The sequence below is a fragment of the Zalophus californianus genome, chromosome 14 (genome assembly GCF_009762305.2).
Source record: "Zalophus californianus isolate mZalCal1 chromosome 14, mZalCal1.pri.v2, whole genome shotgun sequence".
Lineage (NCBI taxonomy): Eukaryota > Metazoa > Chordata > Mammalia > Carnivora > Otariidae > Zalophus > Zalophus californianus.
This window is the reverse complement of record NC_045608.1, coordinates 31,767,256-31,790,052: the sequence shown is the minus strand read 5'-3', so window position 1 is coordinate 31,790,052 and position 22,797 is coordinate 31,767,256. Positions and strand designations below refer to the sequence as shown.

At 42.6% G+C, this 22,797-nt stretch overlaps 1 protein-coding gene across 2 annotated transcripts in view; it reads left to right on the top strand.

Moving 5' to 3' along the window:
* Positions 1-12,009: 12,009 nt before the first annotated feature.
* Positions 12,010-22,797, top strand: part of GNAL (G protein subunit alpha L) — a 141,819-nt gene continuing 131,031 nt past the window's right edge. Inside the window, exon 1 of one of the 2 annotated variants that reach the window (XM_027575345.2) lies at positions 12,010-12,616. In XM_027575345.2, coding sequence (XP_027431146.1) covers positions 12,226-12,616 — 391 coding nt within the window. In that variant the 5' untranslated portion in view covers positions 12,010-12,225. The remainder of the gene's footprint in view (positions 12,617-22,797) is intronic. The other variant, XM_027575348.1, reaches the window with a different exon arrangement.

The following is a 22,797-nucleotide window of genomic DNA, read 5'->3' as shown; positions in this document are numbered from 1 at the left end:
AAATACAAGTTTTTCAAGATGTCTTTTTATTTTCTACTGGAATTCCAGCAAACCACTGTGCACACCCCATGGGTGTATTAACCCACTATAGACATACCTTGCTTTATTGTCCTTCATTTTATTGTGCTTTGCAGATATTGGTTTTTTTTTACAAATTGAGGTTTGTAGCAACCCTGGTTCGAGCAAGCCTATCAGCACTGTGTTTCCAACACTGTTTGCTGACTTCTTGTCTCTGTGTCATATTTTGTTAATTCTCTCAATATTTCACACTTTTCCATTATTATTTGTTATGGTGATCTGTGATCAGTGATTACCACTCGCTAAAAGCTCAGGTGATGGTTAACGTTTTTTAGAAATAATTTTTTAAAATTAAGGTACATACATTATTCTTTTAGACATAATGCTAGTGCACACTTAATAGACTGACTAAAATATAGTGTAAATGTAACTTTTATATGTACTGGCAAACCAAAACATTTCTTTAACTCAAATTTTTGCTGTATTCACTTTGTTGTAGTGGTCTGGAAATGACCTGCAGTATCTCCAAGGTCTGCCTGTAGTCTGAATCTCTCAGCTACCTGGAATCTGGTTAGGAGAAGCAAATATATCCCTCCTGGGTCTTAGGGGCCTTTTCTGCACTGATGCAGATACAGAATAACCAAATGCCCTGACTAGGTTTGGATTGAACTAGATATCAACTACCTGCATGAATTGCAAGAAAGATATCAATAGAATGATGAAGCTATACGTGTTCATTGGGGTAAAAAATGGAAAAGAACACAAAGAAGAAAAATTACCCATAATTCAACTAAGAGACAACATTGTTTACACTTCAGAATGCAGTTTTTCAGTGACTTTCTATGCATTCAAATGTTTCTTTTCAAAATGTGCTGTTGTGGAAGTTCCTTTTTTTCATTTATGATGTATGTTTTGTATATCCTTAAATTTGTCAACATTTTTCATTATCATAATGTTGCATAATATACTTAATTTTTTTAGTTCCTGATTTTTAAACATTTTGTTATGGAAATTTCAAACACACACAAAGTAAACAGAAGGGTATAATGAACCCAAATGTATTAATCACTCAGCTTCAACAATTATAAACATTCCGCCATTCTTGTCATCTGAAAATCGACCCACTTCCCACACTCCACCAGATTTTAGGTTTTTTTAAGTAATATATGACATATAATGAATAAATAACATAACATATAATGTATTCCCACATCTTAGTTGTACAATTTTGAAAAATGGATAACCCACACCCCTATTCTGTTGAACCTTCTTTATCTCCCTGAAAATTCATTCAATGCTATTCACCAGAGAACCATTGTTACAATTTTTTTTCAACTTGAATTAGTTATGTCCCAGAACTTCAAGTAAGCAGAATATGTAGTCTTTTGTGTTGGCTTTTTTCACTCAGCAAAATGTCAATGAGATTAATCCATGTTGTAAAATTCATTAGTAGTTTGTTTCTTTCTATTCAGGAGTAATATTCCATTGTATGAATATACCACAATTTGTTTAGTCATTGTCCTGATGATGGGTATTTGTGTTGTTTCCAGTTTGGGGCTCTTGTCAATAAGTCTGCTAGGTTTTCTTCTACAAGTCTTTCTGTGGTCACATCTTTAAACTACTTTTGGATAAATACCTAAGAGTGGAATTACTGGCTTAAAGTATAAATAAATGTGTAAGTTTATAAAATAAAACTGCAAAACTATTTTTCCAAAGTGATGGGATCATTGTATTTTCCCACTAGAAAAACATTAGTGTTTTGGTTTCTCCACATCTTCACCAACATTTGGTGTTGAGTGTCTTTTCAATTTTAGCCATTTTAGTTGATGTAATCTAAATTTGCATTTTGCTGATGACTAAAGATGTTGATCATTTTTTCATTTGCTTATTGGCCAATCATATCTTCCTTCATGGAGCATTCGAGTATTTCACAGTTTTGAATTGTCTTATTTTTGTTGGTCTGTGGGAGCTCATGGTCAATACATGTATTGCAAATACTTTCAGACTACTCATGTTAATGGCATCTCCTGGTTAAACAGTTTTATGATTCATAATTTTATGAAGTCCAATTTTTCTTTTATGGTTAATTTTTCTGTGTCCTACACAAGAAATCTGTCTATCCCCATGTAACAAAGTTATCCACTTAAGTCTTCTTCTAAAAGCTTTATAGTTTCAGATTTCATGGTTAAGACTATGTTCAATCCCCATTTCTTTTGTGTGTATGTTGTGAGGTGGGGATCAGGGCCATTTTGTTCTAATGTGGACATCCAGTTGTTCCGTTGCAAATTGTTGAAAAACCTTTCTCTCATTAAATTACTTTGGCACCTTTTTGAAATCTAATAGACCATGTTAGTGTGATTCTATTTCTGCTCTGAGCATTTTATTTCATTGACATATTTGCCTGTCCTTGTATCTATCCCACATTATCTTGATTCCTGTCCTTTTACAGTGAGTTTTGAAGAAAAGTAGTGTAAGTCCTCCAGCTTTGGTCCTCTTTCCCAGGATTCCTATAGGTATTCTAGGTCATTTGCATCTCTATATCAACTTTATAATCAGCGTATCAACACCTATGAAAATGGCTCCTGAATTATAATTGATATTGCATTGAACCTGTAGATTAATTTGGAGGAAAGAACAATACTGAGTCTTTCACATTATACCTCTCCATTTATTTAGGTCTTTAATTTCTCCCAGCAATGTTTTGTAGCTCTCAGTGTAGAGGTTTTTCTCATATTTTATCAAATTTATTCTTATTTTGTAGGTTGGGGCTCAACTGTAGATGGAATTCTTAAATTCTGTGTTCCAATGGCAGTGATAGTGGTGGTGTTTTTGTTAGTGTATAGTAAAACAAGTTATTTTTGTATACTGACCTGGTATCCTGAGACCTGGCTAAGCTCACACATTAATTCTAGAATGCTTTTAAGGTTATTCCTTAGTATTTTCTATATATATTTTTTAAAGATTTTCTTTATTTGTCAGAGAGAGAGAGAGTGCACACAGCAGGGGGAGTGGCAGGCAGAGGGAGAAGCAGGCTTCCCGCTGAGCAGGGAGCCCAATGTGGGACTCGATCCCAGGACCCTGGGATCATGACCTGATCCCAAGGCAGATGCTTAATGGATTGAGCCACCCAGGCATTAGTATTTTGTATATTAACAGTTATGTCATTTGGAAATCCAGAGAACATGTTAAATCAACCTTGCATCATGGGGATATGTCACTTGATTGTGACATATTATTTTTTATACATTGCTGGCTAATAATTTTAAAGCTTTTTTGCATCTACATTCATGAGCAATATTGGTCTAAAATGTCCTGGTTCTATATTTTATCAGTCAAGTCTTTATATTGAGGTTGTGCTGGCTTCAAACAAGTCACAGAGTTTTAAATTTTTTTTCTTTCTCTTTATTCTGAGTTTATTTAATACTGGTATTTTTATCTTCCCTTAATGTTTTATAGAATTCACCAGTAAAGTAATCAATACTTGGAGTTTTCTTTGTGGGGACACATTCAGTAACAATTTCCATTTATTTGCTATTTATTTGCTCCACTATTCAGATTTTTTGTTTTCTCTTGTATTAGTTTCGTTAAATTGTATTTTTCAAAGAATTTGTCCATTCCACCTAAATTGTCGAACGTGTTTGTCCATAATACTCTTATTTATCATTTTAACATACGTAGTTGCAGTAACAGTGTTCCCTCTTTTATACCTGGTATTGATCATTTGCATTTTCTCTACTTCTTGCTAGGAATTTATTAATTTTATTAAACTTTTCTAAGAACCATGGATCATTCGGAAGTCAGTTGCTTAATTTCCAAATATGTGGGGATTTTCTAGATACTTTATTGTCCTGCTGACTTAATTCCATCATGGTCAGAAAGCATGCTCTATAAGACTTTCAGTGTTTTATAATTTGCTGATATGTTTTCTGGCCCAGTTCTGGCCTATATCGGTGAACATTTCCCTTGAACTTGGGAGGAGCATTTTGCAATTGTTGGCTATAGTGTTTATATTTGTTATATCTTCCTGATGTGTTGACCTTTTCATCACGATGAAGTAGTGCTCTTTGTTTTCAGTAAATCTCATCATGAAGTCTATGTTGCCTGATATTAATGTAGCTATTCCAGGTTTCTTGTGATTAATATTTCCATATGTGCTGAATGAAACAGTGTCTCTCAAAAATTCATGTCCTCCCTGCCCAAAAAAAGACCCTAGAATGTGGCCTTATTTGGAAATAAAATCTTCACAGACTATAATTAAGGTAAGGATAGAGATGAGATCATATTAGATATGATAGGGTAGGCCCTAAAACCAAAGAGACTGTGTTTATAAGAGACAGAAAAGGACATACCAAGACACAGGAAGAAGGCAAGTGAACACAAGGGCAGAGATTGCTGTGAGGCCAACTCTGTCGATAGGCCCAGGGAGCCAGCAGAAGCTGGAGGAGGCCAGGAAGGATTTCCCCTACAGATTGCAGAGGGAACGTGGCCCTGCCAAAACCTTCATTTGGACTGCTGACCTTCAGGACTGTGAAGGAATGAGTATCTGTTGTTTTGAACTTCTTAGCTCATGGTAATCTGTTACTGTGGCACGGGAAACCAGTACACCATCATATACCTTTTTCCTTCTTGTTACTATCAGCCTCTCTGTGTCTATATTTTAAGCATGTTCCTTATAAACAGCAGAAAGTTGGGTCTTTTTTATCCACTCTGACATTCTCTGTCTTTTAATTAAAAGGTTTAGTACACTTACGTTTAATTATTAAAATAGTCTGATTTAAGTTAACCATTTTGCTATTTGTTTTCTATTTGGTTCATTTGTTTGTTTCTCTCTGTTTCTTCTTTCTTCAGGCTTACTTGAATACGTTTTGGTATTTCAGTTTTTTCCGCAATTAGCTTTTTAGGTATCCAACTTTTCACTCTTTTTTAGTGGTTTCTCGAGGACTACATTTTGCAAAATGGCAACCACTAGTCACATGTGACCACGTACATTTATTTTTATAAATTATTGAAGTATCATTGACATACAATGTTACATTAATTTCAGGTGTACAACACAGTGATTCGGCAATTCTATACATTACTCAGTGCTCACCGTGGTAAGTAGAGTTACCATCTGTCACCATACAATGTTATTACAGTATTATTGACTATATTCCCCATGTTGTACCTTTCATCCCCAGGACTTATTCATTTTATAACCGGAAGTTTGTACCTCTTAATCCCCTTCACCTAGTTTGCCCATCTCCTCACCCACCTCCCCTCTGCCAACCACCAGTTTTCTGTATTTAAGAGTTTGGGTTTTTTTAAGTAATTAAAATTAAAATTTACTTCTCCAGTGACAACACCCACATACCAAGCGTGCAGTAAGTACATGTTAGTAGTGGCTACTTCAAAAGATTTTATTTATTTGAGAGAAAGCATGAGAGGGCGGGAGGGTCAGAGGGAGAAGCAGACCCCCCCGCTGAGCAGGGGGCCCAATGTGGGACTCGATCCCGGGGACTCCAGGATCATGACCTGAGCCAAAGGCAGACGCTTAACGAATGAGCCACCCAGGCGCCCCTTAACTCTTTGAATATGTTTGTGATCATTACTTTAAAGTCCTTGTCTGCTTGGGGCGCCTGGGTGGCTCAGGTGGTTAAGCATCTGCCTTTTTGGCTCAGGTCATTGATCCCAGGGTCCTGGGATCGAGTCCCACATCGGGCTCCCCGCTCAGCAGGGGGCCTGCTTCTCCCTCTGCCAGCCGCTCTGCCTACTTGTACTTTCTCTCTCTCTATCTTTCTGTCAAAGAAACAAATAAAATCTTTAAAAAAATAAATAAATAAAATCTTTGTCTGCTAATCGTTACATCTGGTTCATCTAGGCATCAATTTATTGCTTTTTTTCTTAACTCTGAGTCACATTTTTCTGCCTGTGTATTTGTCTAATGCTTTTTATTGGACACTGGGAATCATAAATGATATCTTGTAGAGACTTTATTTTCTGTTATATCTCTCTAATGAGTGATTTTTGTTTTGTTTTGTTTTGTTCTATAAACCAGTTAACACGGCTGGATTCAAAATCTGTCTGTCCTGAAGAAAGAAGACTATGAAATCTTTGCTCTGTCCCTTCACATTTTTTAGGTGTTTTTGTTAGGCCCCCAGGGTCTCCTCCTGTACTGTTGTTAGTCAGCCAAAGATTTGAGTGGATTTTATATACAGATTTGTGGGACTCACATTTCTAACTTTTCCTCCTTTCTAGAATTTCTCTACTAATTTTCTGGCTGTTTCCCCACCTCCAGGTTCTATTCTCTAATATATCAAGCCAATAAGTAGGCCCAGCTTCATGGGCATGTTATCTGCAAAGTCATACAGCATTTCATGCCTGATTTAATACTCTGTTATCGTTGTCTTGAAATTCTTAAATTTTCAACAAGGGGCATTGGATTTTTATTTTGCACTGAGCCCCACAAATCATGTAGCCAGTCTTGCCAGTAATATTGTGGCTTTCTGCTACCCACAAATGGTGAATTAGGAAGTGTCCTCAAGCAAAAACCCTTAAAATCACAGATCTTACCCATTGTACTTATCTTTCAAGGGTAGACTTGCTCTGGTTACTCTCTAGTACATTAAAATAGGAGATATAAATATCATATTTTTTAATTGATTAGTCCAACTGAGCTACTCTGCCAATCTATTACAACCATGGTTTTGAACTAGGGGCAGTTTTGCCTAAGGGCATATTTGGCATACCTGGAGACATTTCGTTGTTGTCACTACTGAGGGAGAGTCCTACTGGCATCTACTGGGTTGAAGCCAAGGATGCTGCTAAACATCCTACAATACACAGGACGGTTCCCCACCACAACAAATTATCTAGCCACAGAAGTCAATAGTGCCAAGGTTGAGAAATCCTGCATTATAGGAAATTAGCCCTCTTTCATTTTTAATGGATACGTTATTATTGCATTCTTGAGAATGTATCATTGTTTAATCAACCCTCTATAACTACACATCATAGTATTCAAATATAGTTCCAACTGGGGAGAAAGAAGCCAAATTGGTCTTAACTCATTTCTACAATCTTACTCAAGTTTCCAATTAAACTGTGAAAATTTGCAAAAATGTGCAATAATAAAATGCCACTTTCAACAACTGAACATGATTTCCATACAAAGACCTTAGACATAAACCTTTCACTATATCTAATTCTGATTGCTCTTAGAAAGTTCAAAGGAAAATGAATTTAGACTGAAATAATCCTATTGGCATCAGTTAAGATTAAATATAAAATTATACCTTACATGCTATAATTTTACATTTATTTTAAAGTCACCTCATGATTTCTATTTTCAGATTCATAATCATTCTTTGGCATTAGAAATTGCTTACTTGTATGACCTAATTATTCATGAATTAAAAATCAACCTTGAATTAAAGAGAAAACATTAAATTTAACTAAAGTGATATATAAATATTAAATATTTTATTCTAATTTATCCTATGCAGAGAACATATAATCCAATTTTGTGTAATTGGTATGTAATAAAAAGTGTTGAAAGAAATTGAAATGTGGCCAAGATGAGCCCCCAGCAGTTCTTTCCTAGGATTCTTTTTTTTTTAAGATTTTATTTGACAGAGAGACAAGTGAGAGCAGGAACACAAGCTGGGGGAGTGGGAGAGGGAGAAGCAGGCTTCCCGCTGAGCAAGGAGCTAGGTGTGGGGCTCAATGCCAGGACCCTGGGATCATGACCTGAGCCGAAGGCAGACGCTTAACGACTGAGCCACCCAGGCGCCTCTTCCTAGGATTCTTTTAACAGGATTTTCAGAAGTTATTTTCAGTTTATGATATTGGGTACCAATAGAAAATATTGTTTTCTATCTCTTAAGTAAATCCTTAAAGGTGAGTGAATTCCCATCTAGATACAAATTATGTACTTTAAAAATCTATACCAGGGGCACCTGGGTGGCTCAGTCAGTTAAGTGTCCAACTCTTGGTTTAGGCTCAAGTCATGATCTCAGGGCGCCTGGGTGGCTCAGATGGTTGAGAGTCTGCCTTCCGCTTGGGTCATGATCCCAGGGTCCCGGGATCGAGTCCCGCATCGGGCTCTGCTCCTTGGGAGTCTGCCTCTCTCTCTATCTGTCTCTCATGAATAAATAAATAAAATCTTAAAAAAAAAAAGTCATGGTCTCAGGGTTGTAAGATCAAGCCCAGCGTCAGGCTCCGCACTCAACATGGAGTCAGCTTGAGAGATTCTCCTCCTCTCTCACTCCCCCTCTGCCATTCCCTCCACTCGTGCTCACTTGTGCTCTCTCTCTCTAAAATAAATAAAAATAAAATCTATACTATATTTGCTTCTGTTTTCACCTGGTTTTAATATATAAAATGTTATCAGTCTGAAAAACAAACTGAGGGTTCTAGAGGGGAGGGGGGTGGGGGGATGGGTTAGCCTGGTGATGGGTATTAAAGAGGGCACGTTCTGCGTGGAGCACCGGGTGTTATGCACAAACAATGAATCATGGAACACTACATCCAAAACTAATGATGTAATGTGTGGTGATTAACATAACAATAAAAAATTATTTAAAAAAATATATATATATAAAATGTTATCCATCTCGTGATACTAGTTGATAAAGTTTAATAAGTTATAACAGGAAAGGAATTGGTATATATTCTTCTCAGTTCAAATATCCCTTCCTCTGAAAGGCATTCCCTGTATCACATACAAACTTCTTCCCTTACCATTGTTTTTACTGAAGTATAATTAACATACAGTGTCATATTAGTTTCAGATATAAAATATAATGGTCTAACAATTCTATTCAGTACTCATTGCTCATCATGATAAGTGTACTCTTTAATTTCCATCACCTATTTCACCCATTTCCCCCCAGCCACCTCTCCTCTGGCAACCACCAGTTTGTTCTCCGTATTTAAGAGTCTGGGTTTTGCTTGTCTCTCTTCTTTGTTCATTTGTTCTGTTTCTTAAACTCCACATTTGAGTGAAATCGTATGGTATTTGTCTTCCTCTGATTTATTTCACTTGGCATAATACCCTCTAGGTCCATCCTTGTTGCACATGGCAAGATCTCATTCTTTTATATGGCTAATATTTCAGTGTGTGTATATGTGTATATATAATACTATATATAATATATATGTAATATATATTAGTAATATAATTTTATAACTGTATTATATATATTATATATATAAAATATATATTACAGCTTCTTTATCCATTCTTCTATGGATGGACACTTGGGTTGCTTCCATGTCTTGGCTATTGTAAAAAATACTGCTATAAACATAGGGGTGCATGTATCCCTTTGAATCGGTGTTTTCTTTTTCTTTGCCTCCCTTCCCAATTTAAATTGGGCCTTCCCGTATTATTTCTTGGAGAACCCTCTTCCTTCCCTTCACAACATTTGCATAATTTGAAATATATCATAAATTTATTAACTTGTATGTATATGATTGAACATATTTCTACCTCATTAGTGTTTAAACACCACAAGGACCCATGTATTTTGCTTCACCTGATACCAACCAGAATGCCTAGCATATTGTTGGTGCTTGATAAATACTAAATAAGTGAATGGATACATGGAGGATGGGCGGGTGAATGAACAGTGAAAATCACACTGATACTTCATAGTTTTTTCTGTTTTCTCAAGTTAGATTTTCTATAGTCCTCCTTTCTTCTACTCTTCAAAAACCTAAAAGGTAGCTAATTTTGGCAAATTTGGGGGATAATCCGAACATTACATAGTGTATACTTTTGTTATTAACAGGGCCCTAAAATAAATGTGAATCTAGCTCTCCAATTTCCTTCTTTAAAAATGTAATCAAAATGCAGCCTCCCCTCCAGCCATCCAAGATGCCAAAAGGAAAGAAGGTGAAGGGGCAGAAGGGGGCCCCGGCTCCTGCTGTTGTGAAGAAACAGGGGACCAAGAAGCTGGTCAATCCACTATTTGAGAAAAGACCCAAGAATTTTGGCATTGGACAGGAGACCCAGTCCAAAAGGGACCTCCCCTGCTTTGTCAAATCGCCCCGCTACATCTGCCGCAGCGGCAAAGGGCTACTCTCTATGAACGTCTCAAAGTGCCTCTTGCGATTAGCCAGCTCACCCAGGCCTTAGACCACCAAACGGCAACTGCTAATGCTCACCCACAGATACAGACCAGAGACGAAGCAGAGACTGTTGGCCTGGGCTGAGAAGAAAGCTGCTGGCAAAGGGGATGTCCCCACTAAGAGGCTGCCTGTCCCTCAAGCAGGGGTTAATATGTCACCACCTGGGCAGAAAACAGGAAGGCTCAGCTCATAGTGATGGCACATGATGTGGATCCCATTGAGCTGGCTGTCTTCCTGCCTGCCCTGTGTCCTAAGATGGGGGTTCCCTACTCATTGTCAAGGGGAAGGCCAGGCTGGGGTGTCTGGTCCACAGGAAGACCTGCACCACTGTGGCCTTCGCACAGGAAGACAAAGGAGCTCTGGCTAAGCTGGTGGAAGCCATCAGAACCAATTACAATGACAGATAGGATGAGATCCACCATCACTGGGGAGGCAACGTCCTGGGTCCAAAGTCAGCAGCTAGCACTGCCAAGCTGGAAAAGGCAAAGGCTAAAGAACTGGCCATAAAACTGGAATGAGCGGACATTGTTGAATTTTTTGTACATAAAAGTAATAAAAAGTTCTTTTTCAAAACAAATTAAATAATATATTTAATCAAATGTAATATTTACACCAAGTGCCAATTGGTACAGTGTAACCTTGTTAGCAGGGCGTTGCATTAAACAGACCAATCTGCCACTATTAATGGGATTTACATTAGATATCAGTTATAATATTTCATGTCATTTAGTAGAAATTAAGGAACACGTGTTACAGCAGAGTTCTTAAAAACTATCGAAATTTTCAACAGTTGTTCTATAAGATGATGGATATTAAGTGGGAAATAATAGAGACAGTGGATACAACTCCGGTGGGGTTGTATCCCTAGGAGGCGTGGAGAAAGGGCACCCGGTCTGAATACGCCTCTGCTCCTCTCTGACCTTATACTGTGGATTAAAAAATAGGATACAGGGTGCCTGGGTAGCTCAGTTGGTTAAGCGACTGCCTTCGGCTTGGGTCATGATCCTGGAGTCCTGGGATCGAGTCCCACATCGGGCTTCCTGCTCGGCGGGGAGTCAGCCTCTCCCTCTGACCCTCCTCCCTCTCGTGCTTTCTATCTCTCATTCTCTCTTTCTAATAAATAAATAAAATCTTTAAAAAAAAATAAAAAATAGGATACAGAGTGCAATTTCATATATTCGTTTTAACAAATAAAAATAGTATATGACAATTACATGTTCTCCTTTTCAATGTTTTAAATAGTGTGGTTGTTAAAAATGATGTCATGGACCTCCTGATTTGGAGATTTTTGTCAAGATCAAAGGCATAATAGAAATAAGGTAAGGATCAAAAGCGTGCAGATGTGTCTGGTTGTGCGTAAGATGTAAGTGAAAAAGGAGAGGCAAGGTGCGGTGATCTCTGCAGGTAATACATCCGGCAATTCAAGATCTGAAAGCTGGTATCTCTATCCCTTTGTCAGGCTTCCCGCTCTTATTTACCACTGTCCCAGATCGAAGCCACGGTGGTTTTTTAAGTGCTGCAATGGCAGCTCTGGGTGGTGACGGCACCACCACCGCCACTGCGGCACTGTCCCCAGCTGCACGCCGGGCTTGGGCAACCGTATTTACTGTATGGAAGACTCGAACGCGAGGCGGTGCCTACGGTCTTGGGGGCCGGGCCAGGCGGCTATATTTACCGTAACCAGAGTGGAGACGGCGGTGGTATTTACGATGGAATCACCACGGCTTCAGTATTTACGGTAACGAGTGCCGGCCCTGGCGGCGGTATTTACGGTAACGGGGGGCCGGTCCCGGCAGCGGTTTTTACGGTAACGGGGGCTGGGCTCGCGGAGGCCCGTCGGTGCGGCCCGCTCGCCGCGTTATCAGGTGATCTCCAGCCCAGGCGGCCGCCACCCCCTGCACCCAGCGGAAAATGCAAAATGGCCCTCCGGGACAGTGAGGGGCCGTGGCCCCCGGCCCGGGCCCGCCGCACCCCCAGCCCGCAGCCTGTGGGCAGTAGCGCCGCGCCGGGTCCGGGTGCAGTCCCCTCCCGCCCCTCCGCCGGGGCCCCGGCCTGAGCCCCGCGCCCCCCCCCCCCCCGCATCCCCGCGTCCACATGGGTCTGTGCTACAGTCTGCGGCCGCTGCTCTTCGGGGATCCGGAGGACGTCTCCCGCGCCGCCTCGGAAGACCCTGCGGAGGACGCGTGGCCCGGCCCGGCCCCGGGCCCGACCCCGGGCCCGACCCCCGCCCGAGCCCCGGCGGCGGTGGGGGGAGACGCGGCCCCGACCCCTCTCCCTCGGGGCGCCGGCGGGAGCCCGGCGTGCACGCGGCCCAAAGCCGCCCCGAAGAAGGAGCGGCGGCGGGGTCCGGAGCAGCTGCGAGCGGAGGAGCGCGAGGCGGAGCGCGAGGCCGAGCGCGAGGCGAGGAAGGTCAGCAGGAGCATCGACCGCATGCTCCGCGAGCAGAAGCGCGACCTGCAGCAGACGCACCGGCTCTTGCTGCTGGGTAGGTGCCGTCGGCGCGCGCCCCGCCCCGGGCGCAGGGCCCCTCTGGTTCCACACCGGGTGGGCTACGGTCGCAGAAGTGTGCGGGGAGGTGGGGCAGGCTAAAATCGTCGCTACGTTGATTTGTACACGGACAATATTTACTTTCGTGATTTGGCTGAGAACACATTACCGGGTGATTTTGCTACTTTCCACACCTTGTGATTTTGGCCAATTGCCCATTTATTACTAATTAATGAGCTTCTCTGGTAATTCCCCCCCCCCTCGATTACTTCCCCAGTCTGCAGTCCACAGGGATGGCTAACGCGAGCATCTCATTTCCTGCAACGGTGTAGTCATTCTGCACTTTTTTTAGGAACACAAATGGCAGGAGACTGTAAGATCTTTTAGCGTGACCGCAAAGCTTTCCTTCGAATCACAGAATTAGGGCAGAGTTGTCGGTAGGTGTGGCTTGTTCCCTTTGGAGAAGTGACTTCAACAGCTGAGGATGTAGCACTTCTATTTCATTGAGTAATTTCAACCCCAGTGCTCCCAGAACGTTTGCTTCTCTTTCAGAACCAGAAGCAGAATAGCGTGGCAGGCTCCCCAGGAGCTGCGCATGGTGCTAACGGCCTGCAAGAAAGTGGGCACCAAGTCACCAGCGTTTCAAAGGGAACAAACTACTACATGGTTTGCTAGGATTTTTCTCAGAGCTTTAGCTGTAGCAAGCATTAGCAGCGCTTCTCCAAGTTAGCACCCAGAAAGCATTTTCTGTGCACTCTACTGTAGAATTCTAAAAAATCATGAATTCCTGATGCTGCTTGTTGCCTTTTAAATTTTAAGGCAAACAACAAAAACAACAAACATTTAATATGTGGGCTTTGACCCAAATTTTGTGAGATATTAAGAAAAATAACTGTTTACCTCTGTGCTCTGCTATGCATAGGAAAGGAACCCATTCCATGACTTGAGTAAGATACCTGGTTATAAATGAAGGTGGCTTTTATTTAACATTTAGATAACCAAATAAGTCTTCAGTTTGAAAGAGCTCACTTACTGCAAGAATGAATAATTAAAACAACACAACTAGCTGCTGAATTCTAAGATAAAGGGAAATTTGGGGGGAGAAACAAAGAAGAAAAAAAATAAGCAAGCAGTTTACCTGAAAAGAAAAAAGGACGAGATCAGAAACAGTTTTCGTCTACAGTACTAATTTCTACACCATGACAGAGCAATGTTTCTAGAGGTCTGAAAATACAGAATTGTAATCTTAGAATTTCATACCTCATTAAACCATTACTTGTGTCTAAGATCTTCAGAAATGCAAGTGCTCAAAGTATGCTCCTACCCACTTATTTTTCTGGAAAGAAACTAATTTGAAATTACTCAAGCCAGAAATTTTAAGTGCCTCAGATTAAAATAACTCAAAAAGGAGAGGATTTGTGGTCTCAAGAAATAAAAGAAGAATAAAATAAATAAGGTCTAGAGTTGTAGCGATGTAACGTTTTAATGTGATTGTGCAGTTGAACAGAATTTTTTTAAAATCAAAGGATGCCTGAAGCAGAACCTGCTTGATATATGTAAAAATTAATAAGCTTATGATTCTTTGAAAAGGAACTGAGAGATAATATCTAAAGAAGGGAATGGTGCCCTCCAAGAGCCAACTTCTGGTACATATGTTGAACGACTACCCTTTTTAAAGACATTATCTTATAGCCTAATATAGCTTGTATATTAACGTCATATTGGACATGACATTGACTCAGATCTTTGGGAGTAAAGTATATTGCATCTTTCACCTGATGATGTCAACATGAAAGTACATGCTGTTGTGTCAGGGTAACATTGTTTATCGGATTTTGTATAGATTTGAATTAAACTGAGAACGGTTCTTGGTTTTGTTAGGATTGAAAGTGGATTTAGCTGGAAATCTTTGAATCAAAACCACGATTTACTGACCATTCATGTCCTCAAATGTTTGCTTCTGCTGCCATTATATTGAATAGGCATTTATCTTGCTCACTGACCCCATTCACTTACTTATTCTAGAATGTGCATTGGAGAACTCATAGGCTCAGGAAGGATGCATGCACTTTAGGGCCCTTCCATACTCCATGCCCACTAGTCCAAGGTTGTCCCATCTTCCATGATGATATCTCCTCCAGGAGACATGCCCAGGCCTCCCATGGGAATAAATGTGTAACTCCCTCGTGTCCATATTGAATTCTATTTGCACCTCTTGTTTGGCACTTTGTTACAGCCCACACGCTTCATGGGTGCTTTGATGCATGCCAACACCCCCATGGGTCCATCCCGATGACCTGAGTTTTGTTTCCTGCACAGGACTTAGTACCCCACATGGTGCTAGGAACACAAGAGTCTGGGAGCCACTGTGGCCATGACGGCCTGACAGCAAGACTGATGTGGTTCTGTTTTAACTTTTAGATGGAGCATTCTTTCAGTCATGGGGTGGCTGGGTTTTAAGGGGGAACAGAGGTGGGGTGCAGATAAGATGGAAGTTCCAGTTAAAAGGCCGCAGATTCAGAACTAGAATCTGGAGTCAGAACTAGAACTGTGTAGTAGAAATGGGGAGGGAATGGTCTCAAAGAAGTGGTCAGATGACAAGTGTGTAGGGTAGGCCACAGGAAAGAATTCTCAGAGAACTCTCTTCTCCAGAGCCTGAGCTGTATATTAGTGGGCTTGAACTGCCATCACAAGGTGCCACAGACCAAGCAGGGGGAAGAACAGCCATTTTTTTCTCATGGTTCTGGAGGCTGGCAGTTCAAGTTTGAGGTCCAGCAGAATTGGTTTCCCTTAGACCTCCTTTCCTGGCCCGCAGATGACCACCTTCTTGCCGTGTCCTCACACGGCCTTTCCTCTGTACGCCTGTGCACAAGGGAGGAGGGAAAAATCAGATTAGGAACCCAGCCTTATGACCTCATTTAACCTTAACAGCCCCCTTAAAGGCCCTGTCTCCAAATACAGTCACTTTGGGGGTTAGGGTTTCAACTTACGAATGGGGAGCAGCGGGGCACAATTCAGAAGGAGGTTTCAGAGGGAGAGCACATGCCCTGTCTAAATGTGTCCTAGCTTCAACGCATTGTTGCCCTGTGAGAATGCAAGCCCAGTGTCGCCAGGTCTTCTGAATTTCCATAACAGGATGGAAATGCCCATTTTCATCTGACATCTACTTATTTTTAAGCGTTGGCTCAAATTAATAAAACACACTCTATGTGCCTGATGCAGTCCACAGGCCACCAGGTCTTACCTCTCTGATCTCTATCCCAAGCAACACAGACCTCTGGGCGTCAGGTGCAGCAGCCTGGCGTTTACACCCAGTAAAAGTACAGTCGACAAAACTGGGTGTAGGATCAAAATATTTCATCCATCCAAACACCTATAGCAAGCAAAGCTGCATTCACCATTCTTTGAGTGAATCTGTCTACCACTGAGCTCCCGGACTTGTAATATAGCGGATGTCCTTGATTTTTTCCTTCCACCTCTTTTGTTGACTATGATGTGAATTCCCTGTTCACCACGTTCCTATTGGGGAAGAGCCGTCAGGTACCACCCAACTGTTCATTTGCTACTATTCTTTTTCCAGATTATTATTCAATTTTAAAATTCTCCATTGTGGGTAGGATTTATGTTTTTTACTTTATTCAACTATTTCCTGTTATTTTTGTGTGTGTGATTGCTGTTTCCCTGCCAGGAAAACGTCTCTCTAGAGGGAAGCAATCTCTTTGGGACATGCACTGCTTTTCCTCTGCATTTGGCCATTAGTAGAAACCAGAATGACCTCAGTCTGTGTCCGCAGTTGCTACAAGAGGAAGTGCTTAGTGCAGTGACAAACGCATGGAATATTCTTTGCTGTGGGGTTTTGATCACTTGTTTTTTCAAATAAATGCCATTGTTTTTTCTTAATCCGTGGTAAAGCATACAGTGGCCAAGAGGACAGTTTGTGAGTTGTCCGGTACACTCAAGCTGAGAGGACACCCGGGGCACATCCCCAGCGAGTCGCTGCCCTCCTCTTGGCCCAGGCTCCTGTAGCACCGTGGCTTTTAAGTCAGTGGAAATCCCAGATACCCCAGCTATGCCTTCACTTTCCCAAAGGCACAAAAGCGTTACACTTCCTTACATACTTGGAAGGGGATGCCGCGCAATTGTGGCATTTTAGTCACAACTGCTGTGTCATTTTATTGTATAATCTATTAACTACAATTGTATAGGCGTGATGCGGCCCATTTGTTTATGTGAAGCCAGATTCCATCCCCAGAATTCAAGCTGTCCTTTGACCTGTCCGAACACCGGAAGGTCAGAGCACTCGGTCAAAGCTGTTCTCTTGACTTGGGTCTTAGTCAGCTCTGGCTGTGATAATACCACAGAAATTTATTTCCTCACACTTCACAGAGGCTGGGAAGGCCAGGATCGGGGTCCTGCAGGGTTCGGTGTCGGTTGAAGGCTCTCTTGCTGGCTTTGCAGATGGCCAGCTTCTTGTGGGTCCTCATAGCAGGAGAGGGCGTGGTCTCCCTTCCTCTTCTTACCAGGACACCAACCCTATTGGACTAAGGCTCCACCTTTATGGCCTCATTTAACCTTAATTACCTCTTAAAGACCCTATCTCCAAACAGTCACCCTGGGGATCATGGCTTCAACATATGACTTTTGAGGGGACACAGTTCAGTCCATAACAACTTCGTGTTCATACGGATGATTAGTACTGGCCCTGAAAAGGACTCAAACTGAATGTCATCTACTGTGGTTAAGGGTGTCTGTGGAATATATAACTATTTTTTATGAATACTCTCAAAACTTGGGGATATACTTCTGAGCCATGAAGAGATGCAGGGTGGTTAAGAACAAGGCACTGGAGTCAGACTTTGTCTGAAATTCCAGCATACCCAGTTACCAGCTTTGTGACCTGAGCTTAGGGCTTCAGTTTCCCTATCAATAATAATCCTGATGCCACATGGTAACTGAGAGGATGCAGTGAAATTAATTGAAAAAGTTGTATATAAACTTACTTGGCATGGAGCTTAGCACATGATAAACATTCCATAAATTGGCACAGTCTCTGAATTCTGTATTCAGCTGAACCACTTCTCTCCATGCTACCCACACTCAACGTTGTAAGCTAAACGGCCACATGAGATCACACAACCTAAAACGGGTAACCACATTCCAGGCTCACCCAGCCTCTCTGGGATGGAGCCAGGACTCAAACCCAGGCGGTCTGGCCTCAATCCACCGAACTGCCACATGGCCAGTTGGAGACACTCACCACGGTCCAGTCTCGAGATGTGAAGAGGTGAACGCAGGCCGATGTAGTAATGACAAAGAAGAAGGACCAGGAAGGATCAGGACGGAGGCAAAATGGAATCCACTGAATCTGGTGACCGAGGAGATGGCGGAAAGGAGGAGTGGAAGAGGGGTCTCCGTGAACTCTTAGTTTTCCCTCTTAGGCAAAATGGCAATGACATGCCCCACCATAAAGGATTTAAGAGAAAGAGGCAGGTGGGGTGGAAGGAGAACCATGAGCTCCACTTTGGAGGTGTTGAAGGAGAGCCACCATGACAAGCCAGTGGGCATCGTTGGGGAAGCACACGGGCATTTACTGAGGGCCTGGAACCCACGGGGGCCTACTGAGCTGGAGATAGACACGCAGGACTAACCCACCGGCGACGGGTGGCCACCCCGGGAGAATGTGCGCAGCAGGAAGAGAAGAGGGCCCAAGACAGAAGACCACAGAGCTCCCACCTTTCAGAAGAGTGTTGCAGAAGGAAAGGTATAAAGAAGAACAAAGACCGCTGGGCGAAGCCGAGAAAGAAGGAGTTTCAGGAAGAAGGGAGTAGCTAGGAGTTTCAGCAGGAAGTTCGAGGATAAGGCCTGAAAAGGAATCCACTGTGTTTGCCCATTTATGCAAAGGTGGTATGGGAGGCTGAAGACCACGGGACTTGGGAATGGTGGGGCTGTTACAGAGCCCCTTGCGGGGGGCGGGCAAAACAGCGGTGACCACACCTTTCAAAGTGGGCCTTAAGGAAGCAGTTTGGAAGGATCCAAATGAAACCGCAGAAAGTGTACAGGTGGTTGCCTCCTGCAGGTGAAGAGAAAGAAGACAGGAGAGGAATTATCAGATCTTTCCATTCACAAGGGTTCCTGGCTGGCTTGGCACTGGCCATGAGACTGCCGTGTGGCACTCAGGTACATGAGCCAGCCTCCCTCCCTCTACCACCCATAACTGTACTCTTGATACTGTCAGACACATTTGCAGTTTAGACTGAAATTCTTCAGCAGCAAGTAGATTGTTCAGTTGAGTTGAGACCAAGAGGTCTAGCAAATTCTCCAGCTAATTCAGTCTATGAAAAGTCTCCAAGCATAAGCATTTTCAAAGGTAAGACAAATCTACTAAGACCTAAAATCCACTCATGACCTTGAAAGATAAGGAGGAGACTGTCAAAACCCCACGACATAAATAAAGCAATCGGAATAGGGGCGCCTGGGTGGCTCAGTCGTTAAGCGTCTGCCTTCGGCTCAGGTCATTGGGATCGAGCCCCACATCGGGCTCCCTGCTCGGCGGGAAGCCTGCTTCTCCCTCTTCCACTCCCCCTGCTTGTGTTCCCTCTTTCGCTGTGCCTCTCTCTGTCAAATAAATAAATAAAATCTTAAAAAAAAAGCAATCAGAATAAACAAAGAACCCTGAGTGATCATTCCTTACCCCACAGCACCCAGAATAATTTACTTCATGTCTAAATTTATTAATACTTAGCTATTTTGTCTAGTTGGTTTCAGACCAAAACAAACTCTTTAACCGAAAAAGAGAGGAGAATCAGACCATCAGCTGAAGCAGTGATTCTAATTGTGTTTAGGGATCCAGTGAAAACTGCCCCCTAGTGTTTTAAAATTCACTTACTAAAGAAGAAGAGGCAGAGCACAGAGGAATTTTAAGGCAGTAAAAGTACTCTGTATGATACTGTAATGGCAGATACACATCCTTATCCATTTGTCCAAACCCACGGACTATACAACACTGGGGGTCAGCCCTAATATAAACTACGGACTTCGGGAGATAAAGATGCATCAGTGTTGGGTCATCAACTGTAAAAAACGTATGGCTCTGTGGGTATAGAGTGCGGGATGTTGGTAGAGCGGTAGGCTGCAGGAGGTGGGGGGTATATGAGAAATCTCTGTACTCTCCAATCACCTTTGCTGTGAATCTAAAACTGTTCTAAAAAATTAAATCTTGGGACGCCTGGGTGGCTCAGCTGGTTAAGCGTCTGCATTCGGCTCGGGTCATGATCCCAGGGTCCTGGGATCGAGTCCAGCATCGGGCTCCCCGCTCAGTGGGGAACCTGCTTCTCCCTCTGCCCTTTACCCCTGCTGTGTGCTCGCTCTCTCTGACAAATAAATAAATAAAATCTTTTAAAATAATTAATTAATTAATTAATTTTTTAAATTCCCTTGATAGAAAAAGAGAAAGAGGGGCGCCTGGGTGGCTCAGTCAGTTAAGCGTCTGCCTTCGGCTCAGGTCATGATTCCAGGGTCCTGGGATCGAGCCCCGCATCAGGCTCCCTGCTCCGTGGGAAGCCTGCTTCTCCCTTTCCCACTCCCCCCTGCTTGTGTTCCCTCTCTTGCTGTGTCTCTCTCTGTCAAATAAATAAATAAAATCTAAAAAAAAAATTAAAAAAAAAAAGAGAAAGATTCTTATCCCTGAATTAGGAGCCCAAGAGGACGAGCTCAGGGCCATGAGCATCACACCCTCCTCTTAAAAAGTACAAAATGGGGGTGTCTGGGTGGCTCAATCGTTAAGCATCTGCCTTCGGCTCAAGTCATGGTCCCAGGGTCCTGGCATTGAGCCCCGCATCCGGCTCCCTGCTCAGCAGGAAGCCTGCTTCTCCCTCTCCCACTCCCCCTGCTTGTGTTCCCTCTCTCGCTGTGTCTCTCTCTGTCAAATAAATAAAATCTTTTAAAATAATAATAATAATAAATAAATAAATAAAAAGTCCAAAACGTTGACCAAAGCAGGAAAGATCATGTCCCATTATTGAAAGCTATGGTTTATGAATTAAAAAGCACCACTTGAATACATTTCCATCTGCAGTACCAGGGGGTAAATTTTCCACTCCCAAGAAGGATTTTAGACTCACACGGCCACCCAGCCCCTCCCCACGCTGGGGAGCAGCACGCAGTGCCCTGTCCCTCCAGGCTGCCCCGCCATTTGTTCTGTAGGGCTGCCTGATCTCTGTGTCTTGGTCAGAAGCAGCCACCGCATCATTACACTGCTGCTGTCCAAAGGGGTCATACCTGATGCCACGGAAGAGAGACAGGATGTTACTTCTCCCCGCCCCCCTTCCACCCTTCACTTGCCATTCTCAGAGCAGAGAAGACGCAAGCCATCAGAAGGCAACTGTGAGCCATGGGTATGGCTGATGACTGATGGAGCATAAGGAAGTGTGAAAACATCCCACCAGGTCAACTCCTCTTTAATCCTAACAGAAGAGACCCAGGGAAGGCCTGCATCCCTATCTATGCCTTGGATTGGCATTGATTCAGTTTATTTTTTCTGCAGCTGAAAAGCGAGTTTTCTTTCCCAGGAAGTGAAACACGACCCAGGACTCTCCCAGGAAAAACTCAGGAAGAGGCTGTTGGCATAAGAGGAAAACAAGGAGCAATTCCATCCACACCCTGAGCTACAAGGGAGAAGCTCGCTTTATTCATTGAATCACTTCTACTGCTCACCAACCACAAACATTTCTTTGAGAGCCTACTATATGGCCGGCGCTTTTCTGGGTAATACAGAGATTCCAAGGGGTAGAGGACATAGTCTCGGCCCAGGAGAAATCCACAGCATGGTCAAAGGAAAAGGCCAGAAGCCTACAAAAGAAACCGCAGTGTGAGTGTGCACGTGCTACAGTGAATGGCCACGGCATGGGTTAATAATACAGTTATCAGGGTTCACATAGAAGTCTAACAATATGATAGTCTCTTCTCTGCTCCGAGAATGGCAATAATCTCCTGTTATTCGCAGGAAAACACAAGGAAGGTAGGAGCTTAATTGCTTAGGGGAATGTTGGCGTTTGCACATAAATGCACAATGCTACTCTAGATCCTGGATACATACACCCTGCAGAGGCATCCTGAAACCTGCCTGGAGTTCACACCTGGCAGCCTGGTTTGCCTATTCATCATAGAGCCACAGAAAGAACCCAGAAGTGCTCAGGGCTCCCAGGATGTCGCAGAGACCTGGGGTGCTGACCAAATAGGACTGACGGTTTAAGAACATGAAGAAAGCTTGAGTGGCAGGATATAGCAGTGTGGAATGGGAAGGAGATCACTCCTTTTATCTCCAACCATCAAAGTGCTTCAGAGATCAATACTAGAAGCTGCCTTTTATGAATTAAGCCATCATGGGAGACTGACTGTGAAGAGGCATGAAGAAAACAGTTAAAAGTTTATCTCTTTTTTTTTTAAAGGAATATATTCATCGTGAAATTCAGGAGCTGTCATTTGACCCTCAAAACCTGTCCACATTAAAGCAAAGGACACTGTGTTTATTTACTACCGTTATAAGGACAGCATCAGATTTTTTTTAAGTTTTGATGAAAGTGGTTTTAAGACATGTGGGGGTGAAGGGAGTAGCTTACCCAGGATCCAGGCATCAGCAACTCTTCTCTGCACCATAGTGGGTAAGGAATTTTTGATGGTATAATTCTAATGAACTGTTGTTTTATAGTTTGAAAGAACATAATTATAAGAATAAATGCCAAGCCACAGTGTGGAACCTTTAATTTAACAGCAGAGAAGCGACCTTGTTTTGCAGGAGCTTTTAGGAGAATCAAGAGAGTACAATTTTGCATCTCCATGCATGATACCAGCTGGAAGGCCAGGCCCTGAATTTCTGATTCTTCTTTCCCCACAAGTGGCTTCTCAGTAAGAGGCATCAGGTCGAGTCAGAATCATCAGATGAACTTAGACCCAGATTGTATTTCTTCTTTAGGGGAAAGATAATTAATCAGAGGTAGGCCAGCTACCGAAATCTGTAGACACAAAAGTCACCATTCAGAATGAGCAGAGCAAGACTCAGAAAGCAGATTAGGGCCCACAGGATGGAGCAAGACAGAATGAGAAGGGGAGTGCTGATCCCCAGGAGTGCTCGGGCCTCACCCTACCTGAGCCCCCAAGGGCTGGTCAGCCTCAGAAGCCAAT